Below are 14,330 nucleotides of genomic sequence, written 5' to 3'. Positions count from 1 at the left end.
GGTTAGGGGTCAGGGGTCAGAGGGTTACCTGTACATGGCGTTGTTTCAGCAGGGTCTCGTAGCGGTTGGAGGGTTAGGGGTCAAGGATCAGAGGGTTACCTGTACATGGCGTTGTTTCAGCAGGGTCTCGTAGCGGTCGGAGGGTTAGGGGTCAGGGATCAGAGGGTTACCTGTACATGGCGTTGTTTCAGCAGGGTCTCGTAGCGGTTGGAGGGTTAGGGGTGAGGGGTCAGAGGGTTACCTGTACATGGCGTTGTTTCAGCAGGGTCTCGTAGCGGTTGGAGGGTTAGGGGTCAGGGGTCAGAGGGTTACCTGTACATGGCGTTGTTTCAGCAGGGTCTCGTAGCGGTTGGAGGGTTAGGGGTGAGGGGTCAGAGGGTTACCTGTACATGGCGTTGTTTCAGCAGGGTCTCGTAGCGGTTGGAGGGTTAGGGGTCAGGGATCAGAGGGTTACCTGTACATGGCGTTGTTTCAGCAGGGTCTCGTAGCGGTTGGAGGGTTAGGGGTCAAGGATCAGAGGGTTACCTGTACATGGCGTTGTTTCAGCAGGGTCTCGTAACGGTTGGACGCAGGCCAGGGGATGTTGGCTCCCTGGTTCTTACAGTCCGCTCTCAGACGCTTGTCCAGCAACAGACTGAGGAAGGAATCAAGATTTTATCTGACACATGTTCCTATCAGAGTCTCGCCTCCAGAAAATTAACATCCGCCACTCGCCAAATGTGGGCCAATTTTGGCATTGGCGGGTAAGAATGTCTATTTTATAGAAACTTTACAAAGAATGCTCATCAATTGTGTTTGTTTTTTAGTTTCCGGCCCAAACATTTTCAATAACAATGTAAGAAGATCTACCTGACAGTGGCTGGTGGACTAAACAGTTAGAGGCCCTTCTTGTCTCTGAGCGATTCAAGTGCTTGTTTTTCAACAGTTGATACTAGAGGTCGACAGACTAATCGGCCAATTAATTAGGGCAGATTTCAAGTTTTCATAACAATCGGTAATCAGCCTTTTTGGACGCCGATTATGGCTGATTACATTGCAATCCACGAGGAGACTGTGTGGCAGGCTGACTACCTGTTACGCGAGTGCAGCAAGGAGCCAAGGTAGGTTGCTAGCTAGCATTAAACTTATCTTATTAAAAACAATCAATCTTAACATAATCACTAGTTAACTACACATGGTTGATGATATTACTAGGTTAACTAGCTTGTCCTGCGTTGCATATAATCAATGCGGTGCCTGTTAATTTATCATCGAATCACAGCCTACTTCGTCAAACGGAGGATGATTTAACAAAAGCGCAATCGTTGTGCGAATGTACCTAACCATAAACATCAATGTACCTAACCATAAACATCAATGTACCTAACCATAAACATCAATGTACCTAACCATTAACATCAATGTACCTAACCATCAATGTACCTAACCATCAATGTACCTAACCATCAATGTACCTAACCATAAACATCAATGTACCTAACCATTAACATCAATGTACCTAACCATAAACATCAATGTACCTAACCATTAACATCAATGTACCTAACCATCAATGTACCTCACCATAAACATCAATGTACCTAACCATAAACATCAATGTACCTAACCATAATCACCAATGTACCTAACCATTAACATCAATGTACCTAACCATAAACACCAATGTACCTAACCATTAACACCAATGTACCTAACCATAACATCAATGTACCTAACCATAAACATCAATGTACCTAACCATCGATGTACCTAACCATAAACATCAATGTACCTAACCATAACCATCAATGTACCTAACCATAACATCAATGTACCTAACCATAAACATCAATGTACCCAACCATAAACATCAATGTACCTAACCATTAACACCAATGTACCTAACCATTAACATCAATGTACCTAACCATAAACATCAATGTACCTAACCATCAATGTACCTAACCATTAACATCAATGTACCCAACCATAAACATCAATGTACCTAACCATCAATGTACCTAACCATTAACATCAATGTACCTAACCATAAACACCAATGTACCCAACCATCAATGTACATAACCATTAACATCAATGTACCTAACCATCAATGTACCTAACCCTAAACACCAATGAACCTAACCATCAACACCAATGTACCCAACCATCAATGTACCTAACCATTAACATCAATGTACCTAACCATCAATGTACCTAACCCTAAACACCAATGAACCTAACCATCAATGTACCTAACCCTAAACACCAATGAACCTAACCATTAACATCAATGTACCTAACCATAAACACCAATGTACCTAACCATAAACATCAATGTACCTAACCATCAATGTACCTAACCATAAACACCAATGAACCTAACCATAAACATCAATGAACCTAACCATAAACATCAATGTACCTAACCATAAACACCAATGTACCTAACCATAAACATCAATGTACCTAACCATCAATGTACCTAACCATAAACACCAATGTACCTAACCATAAACATCAATGTACCTAACCATAAACATCAATGTACCTAACCATCAATGTACCTAACCATAAACACCAATGAACCTAACCATAAACATCAATGAACCTAACCATAAACATCAATGTACCTAACCATAAACACCAATGTACCTAACCATAAACATCAATGTACCTAACCATCAATGTACCTAACCATAAACACCAATGTACCTAACCATAAACATCAATGTACCTAACCATAAACACCAATGTACCTAACCATAAACACCAATGTACCTAACCATAAACACCAATGCACCTAACCATCAACACCAATGTACCTAACCATAAACACCAATGAACCTAACCATAAACATCAATGAACCTAACCATAAACATCAATGTACCTAACCATCAATGTACCTAACCATAAACATCAATGTACCTAACCATAAACATCAATGTACCTAACCATCAATGTACCCAACCATAAACATCAATGTACCTAACCATAAACACCAATGTACCTAACCATAAACATCAATGTACCTAACCATAAACATCAATGAACCTAACCATAAACATCAATGTACCTAACCATAAACATCAATGTACCTAACCATAAACACCAATGTACCTAACCATCAACACCAATGTACCTAACCATCAACACCAATGTACCTAACCATAAACACCAATGTACCTAACCATCAATGTACCTAACCATTAACATCAATGTACCTAACCATAAACACCAATGTACCTAACCATTAACATCAATGTACCTAACCATAAACACCAATGTACCTAACCATCAATGTACCTAACCATAAACACCAATGTACCTAACCATCAATGTACCTAACCATAAACATCAATGTACCTAACCATAAACATCAATGTACCTAACCATCAATGTACCTAACCATTAACATCAATGTACCTAACCATCAACACCAATGTACCTAACCATCAATGTACCTAACCATCAATGTACCTAACCATCAATGTACCTAACCATTAACATCAATGTACCTAACCATAAACACCAATGTACCTACCATCAACACCAATGTACCTAACCATTAACATCAATGTACCTAACCATAAACACCAATGTACCCAACCATCAATGTACCTAACCATCAACACCAATGTACCTAACCACCAATGTACCTAACCATCAATGTACCTAACCATAAACATCAATGTACCTAACCATTAACATCAATGTACCTAACCATTAACATCAATGTACCTAACCATAAACATCAATGTACCTAACCATTAACATCAATGTACCTAACCATTAACACCAATGTACCTAACCATAAACATCAATGTACCTAACCATTAACATCAATGTACCTAACCATCAACACCAATGTACCTAACCATAAACATCAATGTACCTAACCATAAACATCAATGTACCCAACCATCAATGTACCTAACCATTAACATCAATGTACCTAACCATAAACATCAATGTACCTAACCATCAATGTACCTAACCATCAATGTACCTAACCATCAATGTACCTAACCATCAATGTACCTAACCATAAACACCAATGAACCTAACCATAAACATCAATGTACCTAACCATCAATGTACCTAACCATAAACACCAATGTACCTAACCATAAACACCAATGTACCTAACCATAAACATCAATGTACCTAACCATAAACACCAATGTACCTAACCATAAACACCAATGTACCTAACCATAAACATCAATGTACCTAACCATAAACACCAATGTACCTAACCATAAACACCAATGAACCTAACCATAAACATCAATGTACCTAACCATCAATGTACCTAACCATAAACACCAATGTACCTAACCATAAACACCAATGTACCTAACCATAAACATCAATGTACCTAACCATAAACACCAATGTACCTAACCATAAACACCAATGTACCTAACCATAAACATCAATGTACCTAACCATAAACATCAATGTACCTAACCATCAATGTACCTAACCATCAATGTACCTAACCATCAATGTACCTAACCATCAATGTACCTAACCATCAATGTACCTAACCATAAACACCAATGTACCTAACCATAAACATCAATGTACCTAACCATCAATGTACCTAACCATAAACATCAATGTACCTAACCATAAACATCAATGTACCTAACCATTAACATCAATGTACCTAACCATAAACACCAATGTACCTAACCATAAACATCAATGTACCTAACCATCAATGTACCTAACCATCAATGTACCTAACCATCAATGTACCTAACCATAAACACCAATGTACCTAACCATAAACACCAATGTACCTAACCATAAACACCAATGTACCTAACCATTAACATCAATGTACCTAACCATAAACATCAATGTACCTAACCATTAACATCAATGAACCTAACCATAAACATCAATGTACCTAACCATAAACATCAATGCCTTTCTTAAAATCAATACACAGAAGTATATATTTTTAAACCTGCATATTTAGCTAAAAGAAATCCAGGTTAGCAGGCAATATTAACCAGGTGAAATGGTGTCACTTCTCTTGCGTTCATTGCACGCAGAGTCAGGGTATATGCAACAGTTTGGGCGGTCTAATTTGGGAAGCCTGGCTCATTGCGAACTAATTTGCCAGAATTTTACGTAATTATGACACAACATTGAAGGTTGTGCAATGTAACAGGAATATTTAGACTTAGGGATGCCACCCGTTAGATAAAATACGGAACGGTTCCTTATTTCACTGAAAGAATAAACGTCTTGTTTTCAAAATGATTGTTTCTGTTTTAGGTTACTACTCGACCTCTAGTATTTAGGTTACTAGTCGACCTCTAGTATTTAGGTTACTAGTCGACCTCTCGTTGATATAGTCCACGTACCTTCCAGCTAGAATCTTGTAGTAGGCAAATATCTGATCAGCCAGCTTGTAGACAAACTGATCAAAACACAGGTTGACCTGCAAGAATCAAGGAACAAAGACATGGGCATTAATGATCAAGACTCATGTAGTGATGACTAGTCTAATGGTGAACTAGTTACCTCTGCTGTAGTGATGACTAGTCTAATGGTGAACTAGTTACCTCTGCTGTAGTGATGACTAGTCTAATGGTGAACTAGTTACCTCTGCTGTATTGATGACTAGTCTAATGGTGAACTAGTTACCTCTGCTGTAGTGATGACTAGTCTAATGGTGAACTACATACCTCTGCTGTAGTGATGACTAGTCTAATGGTGAACTAGTTACCTCTGCTGTAGTGATCACTAGTCTAATGGTGAACTAGTTACCTCTGCTGTATTGATGACTAGTCTAATGGTGAACTACATACCTCTGCTGTAGTGATGACTAGTCTAATGGTGAACTAGTTACCTCTGCTGTAGTGATCACTAGTCTAATGGTGAACTAGTTACCTCTGCTGTATTGATGACTAGTCTAATGGTGAACTACATACCTCTGCTGTAGTGATGACTAGTCTAATGGTGAACTAGTTACCTCTGCTGTAGTGATGACTAGTCTAATGGTGAACTAGTTACCTCTGCTGTAGTGATGACTAGTCTAATGGTGAACTAGTTACCTCTGCTGTAGTGATGACTAGTCTAATGGTGAACTAGTTACCTCTGCTGTAGTGATCACTAGTCTAATGGTGAACTAGTTACCTCTGCTTCTATCTCATCATAGAGGAACTGCTTCTTGAACTTGGTCAGGGCGTAGTGGGCACTGTCATTATAGAGGTCCAGAGGATACAGCACATACCTGGAGGACGAAAAATACATTTCATTTTGTAGCAATGAGAGAGGACAGGACATAGATTTTGTCAGACAACCTCTTCCTCAACGTGATCAAGACAAAGGAGATGATCATGGACTACAGGAAAAAGAGGGCCGAGCAGGCCCCCAGTCTCATCGACGGGGCTGTAGTGGAGCGGGTCGAGAGTTTCAAGTTCCTTGGTGTCCAGATCACCAACAAACTATCATGGTCCAAACACACCAAGACAGTCGTGAAGAGGGCAGGAGCTCCTTAACAGATTCTACCCCCAAGCCATATGACTGCTGAACATTTAATCAAATGGCCACGCGGACCATTTACATTGACCCCCCTTTGTCTTTACACTGCTGCTACTTGCTATTTATTATCTACGCATAGTCACTTTACCTCTACCTACATGTACAAATGACCTCGACTAACCTGTACTCCCACACATTGACTCGGTACCGGTAGCCCTTGTATATAGCCTCATTACTAACCTGTACTCCCACACATTGACTCGGTACCGGTAGCCCTTGTATATAGCCTCATTACTAACCTGTACTCCCACACATTGACTCGGTACCGGTAGCCCTTGTATATAGCCTCATTACTAACCTGTACTCCCACACATTGACTCGGTACCGGTAGCCCTTGTATATAGCCTCATTACTAACCTGTACTCCCACACATTGACTCGGTACCGGTAGCCCTTGTATATAGCCTCATTACTAACCTGTACTCCCACACATTGACTCGGTACCGGTAGCCCTTGTATATAGCCTCATTACTAACCTGTACTCCCACACATTGACTCGGTACCGGTAGCCCTTGTATATAGCCTCATTACTAACCTGTACTCCCACACATTGACTCGGTACCGGTAGCCCTTGTATATAGCCTCATTACTAACCTGTACTCCCACACATTGACTCGGTACCGGTAGCCCTTGTATATAGCCTCATTACTAACCTGTACTCCCACACATTGACTCGATACCGGTAGCCCTTGTATATAGCCTCATTACTAACCTGTACTCCCACACATTGACTCGGTACCGGTAGCCCTTGTATATAGCCTCATTACTAACCTGTACTCCCACACATTGACTCGGTACCGGTAGCCCTTGTATATAGCCTCATTACTAACCTGTACTCCCACACATTGACTCGGTACCGGTAGCCCTTGTATATAGCCTCATTACTAACCTGTACTCCCACACATTGACTCGGTACCGGTAGCCCTTGTATATAGCCTCATTACTAACCTGTACTCCCACACATTGACTCGGTACCGGTAGCCCTTGTATATAGCCTCATTACTAACCTGTACTCCCACACATTGACTCGGTACCGGTAGCCCTTGTATATAGCCTCATTACTAACCTGTACTCCCACACATTGACTCGGTACCGGTAGCCCTTGTATATAGCCTCATTACTAACCTGTACTCCCACACATTGACTCGGTACCGGTAGCCCTTGTATATAGCCTCATTACTAACCTGTACTCCCACACATTGACTCGGTACCGGTAGCCCTTGTATATAGCCTCATTACTAACCTGTACTCCCACACATTGACTCGGTACCGGTAGCCCTTGTATATAGCCTCATTACTAACCTGTACTCCCACACATTGACTCGGTACCGGTAGCCCTTGTATATAGCCTCATTACTAACCTGTACTCCCACACATTGACTCGGTACCGGTAGCCCTTGTATATAGCCTCATTACTAACCTGTACTCCCACACATTGACTCGGTACCGGTAGCCCTTGTATATAGCCTCATTACTAACCTGTACTCCCACACATTGACTCGGTACCGGTAGCCCTTGTATATAGCCTCATTACTAACCTGTACTCCCACACATTGACTCGGTACCGGTAGCCCTTGTATATAGCCTCATTACTAACCTGTACTCCCACACATTGACTCGGTACCGGTAGCCCTTGTATATAGCCTCATTACTAACCTGTACTCCCACACATTGACTCGGTACCGGTAGCCCTTGTATATAGCCTCATTACTAACCTGTACTCCCACACATTGACTCGGTACCGGTAGCCCTTGTACATAGCCTCATTACTAACCTGTACTCCCACACATTGACTCGGTACCGGTAGCCCTTGTACATAGCCTCATTACTAACCTGTACTCCCACACATTGACTCGGTACCGGTAGCCCTTGTACATAGCCTCATTACTAACCTGTACTCCCACACATTGACTCGGTACCGGTAGCCCTTGTACATAGCCTCATTACTAACCTGTACTCCCACACATTGACTCGGTACCGGTAGCCCTTGTACATAGCCTCATTACTAACCTGTACTCCCACACATTGACTCGGTACCGGTAGCCCTTGTACATAGCCTCATTACTAACCTGTACTCCCACACATTGACTCGGTACCGGTAGCCCTTGTACATAGCCTCATTACTAACCTGTACTCCCACACATTGACTCGGTACCGGTAGCCCTTGTACATAGCCTCATTACTAACCTGTACTCCCACACATTGACTCGGTACCGGTAGCCCTTGTACATAGCCTCATTACTAACCTGTACTCCCACACATTGACTCGGTACCGGTAGCCCTTGTACATAGCCTCATTACTAACCTGTACTCCCACACATTGACTCGGTACCGGTAGCCCTTGTACATAGCCTCATTACTAACCTGTACTCCCACACATTGACTCGGTACCGGTAGCCCTTGTACATAGCCTCATTACTAACCTGTACTCCCACACATTGACTCGGTACCGGTAGCCCTTGTACATAGCCTCATTACTAACCTGTACTCCCACACATTGACTCGGTACCGGTAGCCCTTGTACATAGCCTCATTACTAACCTGTACTCCCACACATTGACTCGGTACCGGTAGCCCTTGTACATAGCCTCATTACTAACCTGTACTCCCACACATTGACTCGGTACCGGTAGCCCTTGTACATAGCCTCATTACTAACCTGTACTCCCACACATTGACTCGGTACCGGTAGCCCTTGTATATAGCCTCATTACTAACCTGTACTCCCACACATTGACTCGGTACCGGTAGCCCTTGTATATAGCCTCATTACTAACCTGTACTCCCACACATTGACTCGGTACCGGTAGCCCTTGTATATAGCCTCATTACTAACCTGTACTCCCACACATTGACTCGGTACCGGTAGCCCTTGTATATAGCCTCATTACTAACCTGTACTCCCACACATTGACTCGGTACCGGTAGCCCTTGTATATAGCCTCATTACTAACCTGTACTCCCACACATTGACTCGGTACCGGTAGCCCTTGTATATAGCCTCATTACTAACCTGTACTCCCACACATTGACTCGGTACCGGTAGCCCTTGTATATAGCCTCATTACTAACCTGTACTCCCACACATTGACTCGGTACCGGTAGCCCTTGTATATAGCCTCATTACTAACCTGTACTCCCACACATTGACTCGGTACCGGTAGCCCTTGTATATAGCCTCATTACTAACCTGTACTCCCACACATTGACTCGGTACCGGTAGCCCTTGTATATAGCCTCATTACTAACCTGTACTCCCACACATTGACTCGGTACCGGTAGCCCTTGTATATAGCCTCATTACTAACCTGTACTCCCACACATTGACTCGGTACCGGTAGCCCTTGTATATAGCCTCATTACTAACCTGTACTCCCACACATTGACTCGGTACCGGTAGCCCTTGTACATAGCCTCATTACTAACCTGTACTCCCACACATTGACTCGGTACCGGTAGCCCTTGTACATAGCCTCATTACTAACCTGTACTCCCACACATTGACTCGGTACCGGTAGCCCTTGTACATAGCCTCATTACTAACCTGTACTCCCACACATTGACTCGGTACCGGTAGCCCTTGTACATAGCCTCATTACTAACCTGTACTCCCACACATTGACTCGGTACCGGTAGCCCTTGTATATAGCCTCATTACTAACCTGTACTCCCACACATTGACTCGGTACCGGTAGCCCTTGTATATAGCCTCATTACTAACCTGTACTCCCACACATTGACTCGGTACCGGTAGCCCTTGTATATAGCCTCATTACTAACCTGTACTCCCACACATTGACTCGGTACCGGTAGCCCTTGTATATAGCCTCATTACTAACCTGTACTCCCACACATTGACTCGGTACCGGTAGCCCTTGTATATAGCCTCATTACTAACCTGTACTCCCACACATTGACTCGGTACCGGTAGCCCTTGTATATAGCCTCATTACTAACCTGTACTCCCACACATTGACTCGGTACCGGTAGCCCTTGTATATAGCCTCATTACTAACCTGTACTCCCACACATTGACTCGGTACCGGTAGCCCTTGTACATAGCCTCATTACTAACCTGTACTCCCACACATTGACTCGGTACCGGTAGCCCTTGTACATAGCCTCATTACTAACCTGTACTCCCACACATTGACTCGGTACCGGTAGCCCTTGTACATAGCCTCATTACTAACCTGTACTCCCACACATTGACTCGGTACCGGTAGCCCTTGTACATAGCCTCATTACTAACCTGTACTCCCACACATTGACTCGGTACCGGTAGCCCTTGTACATAGCCTCATTACTAACCTGTACTCCCACACATTGACTCGGTACCGGTAGCCCTTGTATATAGCCTCATTACTAACCTGTACTCCCACACATTGACTCGGTACCGGTAGCCCTTGTATATAGCCTCATTACTAACCTGTACTCCCACACATTGACTCGGTACCGGTAGCCCTTGTATATAGCCTCATTACTAACCTGTACTCCCACACATTGACTCGGTACCGGTAGCCCTTGTACATAGCCTCATTACTAACCTGTACTCCCACACATTGACTCGGTACCGGTAGCCCTTGTACATAGCCTCATTACTAACCTGTACTCCCACACATTGACTCGGTACCGGTAGCCCTTGTATATAGCCTCATTACTAACCTGTACTCCCACACATTGACTCGGTACCGGTAGCCCTTGTATATAGCCTCATTACTAACCTGTACTCCCACACATTGACTCGGTACCGGTAGCCCTTGTACATAGCCTCATTACTAACCTGTACTCCCACACATTGACTCGGTACCGGTAGCCCTTGTATATAGCCTCATTACTAACCTGTACTCCCACACATTGACTCGGTACCGGTAGCCCTTGTACATAGCCTCATTACTAACCTGTACTCCCACACATTGACTCGGTACCGGTAGCCCTTGTACATAGCCTCATTACTAACCTGTACTCCCACACATTGACTCGGTACCGGTAGCCCTTGTATATAGCCTCATTACTAACCTGTACTCCCACACATTGACTCGGTACCGGTAGCCCTTGTATATAGCCTCATTACTAACCTGTACTCCCACACATTGACTCGGTACCGGTAGCCCTTGTATATAGCCTCATTACTAACCTGTACTCCCACACATTGACTCGGTACCGGTAGCCCTTGTATATAGCCTCATTACTAACCTGTACTCCCACACATTGACTCGGTACCGGTAGCCCTTGTATATAGCCTCATTACTAACCTGTACTCCCACACATTGACTCGGTACCGGTAGCCCTTGTATATAGCCTCATTACTAACCTGTACTCCCACACATTGACTCGGTACCGGTAGCCCTTGTATATAGCCTCATTACTAACCTGTACTCCCACACATTGACTCGGTACCGGTAGCCCTTGTATATAGCCTCATTACTAACCTGTACTCCCACACATTGACTCGGTACCGGTAGCCCTTGTACATAGCCTCATTACTAACCTGTACTCCCACACATTGACTCGGTACCGGTAGCCCTTGTACATAGCCTCATTACTAACCTGTACTCCCACACATTGACTCGGTACCGGTAGCCCTTGTACATAGCCTCATTACTAACCTGTACTCCCACACATTGACTCGGTACCGGTAGCCCTTGTACATAGCCTCATTACTAACCTGTACTCCCACACATTGACTCGGTACCGGTAGCCCTTGTACATAGCCTCATTACTAACCTGTACTCCCACACATTGACTCGGTACCGGTAGCCCTTGTATATAGCCTCATTACTAACCTGTACTCCCACACATTGACTCGGTACCGGTAGCCCTTGTATATAGCCTCATTACTAACCTGTACTCCCACACATTGACTCGGTACCGGTAGCCCTTGTATATAGCCTCATTACTAACCTGTACTCCCACACATTGACTCGGTACCGGTAGCCCTTGTATATAGCCTCATTACTAACCTGTACTCCCACACATTGACTCGGTACCGGTAGCCCTTGTATATAGCCTCATTACTAACCTGTACTCCCACACATTGACTCGGTACCGGTAGCCCTTGTATATAGCCTCATTACTAACCTGTACTCCCACACATTGACTCGGTACCGGTAGCCCTTGTATATAGCCTCATTACTAACCTGTACTCCCACACATTGACTCGGTACCGGTAGCCCTTGTATATAGCCTCATTACTAACCTGTACTCCCACACATTGACTCGGTACCGGTAGCCCTTGTATATAGCCTCATTACTAACCTGTACTCCCACACATTGACTCGGTACCGGTAGCCCTTGTATATAGCCTCATTACTAACCTGTACTCCCACACATTGACTCGGTACCGGTAGCCCTTGTATATAGCCTCATTACTAACATGTACTCCCACACATTGACTCGGTACCGGTAGCCCTTGTATATAGCCTCATTACTAACCTGTACTCCCACACATTGACTCGGTACCGGTAGCCCTTGTATATAGCCTCGTTACTAACCTGTACTCCCACACATTGACTCGGTACCGGTAGCCCTTGTACATAGCCTCATTACTAACCTGTACTCCCACACATTGACTCGGTACCGGTAGCCCTTGTATATAGCCTCATTACTAACCTGTACTCCCACACATTGACTCGGTACCGGTAGCTCTTGTATAAAGCCTCATTACTAACCTGTACTCCCACACATTGACTCGGTACCGGTAGCCCTTGTATATAGCCTCATTACTAACCTGTACTCCCACACATTGACTCGGTACCGGTAGCCCTTGTATTGTAGCCTCGTTATTTTTATTTTATTCTGTTACTTTTTATATATTTTTTACTTTCGTTTATTCAGTAAATATTTTCTTGAACTGCTTTGATGGTTAAGGGTAAGTAAATATTTCACCGTTTTTTAATTAATTAATTAATTTCACCTTTATTTAACCAGGTAGGCCAGTTGAGAACACCTTTATTTAACCAGGTAGGCCAGTTGAGAACAAGTTCTCATTTACAACTGCGACCTGGCCAAGATAAAGCATAGCAGTGTGAACAGACAACACAGAGTTACACATGGAGTAAAACAAACATGCAGTCAATAATACAATATAAAAAGTCTATAAACAGTGTGTGCAAATGAGGCAAGATAAGGGAGGTAAGGCACTAAATAGGCCATGATGGTGAAGTAATTACAATATACCAATTAAACACTGGAGTGATAGATGTGCAGAAGATGAATGTGCTGGCACAGATACTGGGTTGCAAAGGAGCAAGATGAATAAATAAATACAATATGAGGATGAAGTAGTTGGATGGGCTGTTTACAGATGTGCTATGTACAGGTGCAGTGATCTGTGAGCTGCTCTGACAGCTGATGCTTAAAGTTAGTGAGGGAGATGTGAGTCTCCAGCTTCAGGGATTTTTTGCAGTTCGTTCCAGTCATTGGCAGCAGAGAACTGGAAGGAAAGGCGGCCAAAGTAGGAATTGGCTTTGGGGGTGACCAGTGAGATATACCTGCTGGAGAGCGTGCTACGAGTGGGTGCTGCTATGGTGACCAGTGAGATATACCTGCTGGAGCGCGTGCTACGAGTGGGTGCTGCTATGGTAACCAGTGAGATAAGGCGGGGCTTTACCTAGCAGAGACTTGTAGATAACCTGTAGCCAGTGGGTTTGGCGACGAGTATGAAGTGAGGGCCAAACAACGAGAGAGTACAGGTCGCAGTAGTGGGTAGTGTATGGGGCTTTGGTGACAAAACGGATGGCACTGTGATAGACTACATCCAATTTGCTGAGTAGAGTGTTGGA

The 14,330-nt window shown here is 43.6% G+C and overlaps 1 protein-coding gene across 2 annotated transcripts in view; it reads right to left on the bottom strand.

Annotated features, from left to right (window-relative positions):
- Nucleotides 1-487: 487 nt before the first annotated feature.
- Nucleotides 488-14,330, bottom strand: part of LOC139412646 (cytoplasmic FMR1-interacting protein 1 homolog) — a 114,888-nt gene continuing 101,045 nt past the window's right edge. For both annotated transcript variants that reach the window (XM_071159415.1, XM_071159339.1), the window contains exons 18-20: nt 6,140-6,236; nt 5,365-5,441; nt 488-634 (exon numbers count right to left, since the gene is read on the bottom strand). In XM_071159415.1, the coding sequence (XP_071015516.1) occupies nt 514-634; nt 5,365-5,441; nt 6,140-6,236 (295 nt within the window). In that variant the 3' untranslated portion in view covers nt 488-513. The remainder of the gene's footprint in view (nt 635-5,364; nt 5,442-6,139; nt 6,237-14,330) is intronic.

Source organism: Oncorhynchus clarkii, chromosome 1, assembly GCF_045791955.1.
Source record: "Oncorhynchus clarkii lewisi isolate Uvic-CL-2024 chromosome 1, UVic_Ocla_1.0, whole genome shotgun sequence".
Classification (NCBI taxonomy): domain Eukaryota; kingdom Metazoa; phylum Chordata; class Actinopteri; order Salmoniformes; family Salmonidae; genus Oncorhynchus; species Oncorhynchus clarkii.
Note: the sequence above shows the minus strand (reverse complement) of the source record. Positions and strands in the feature narration are given on the sequence as shown.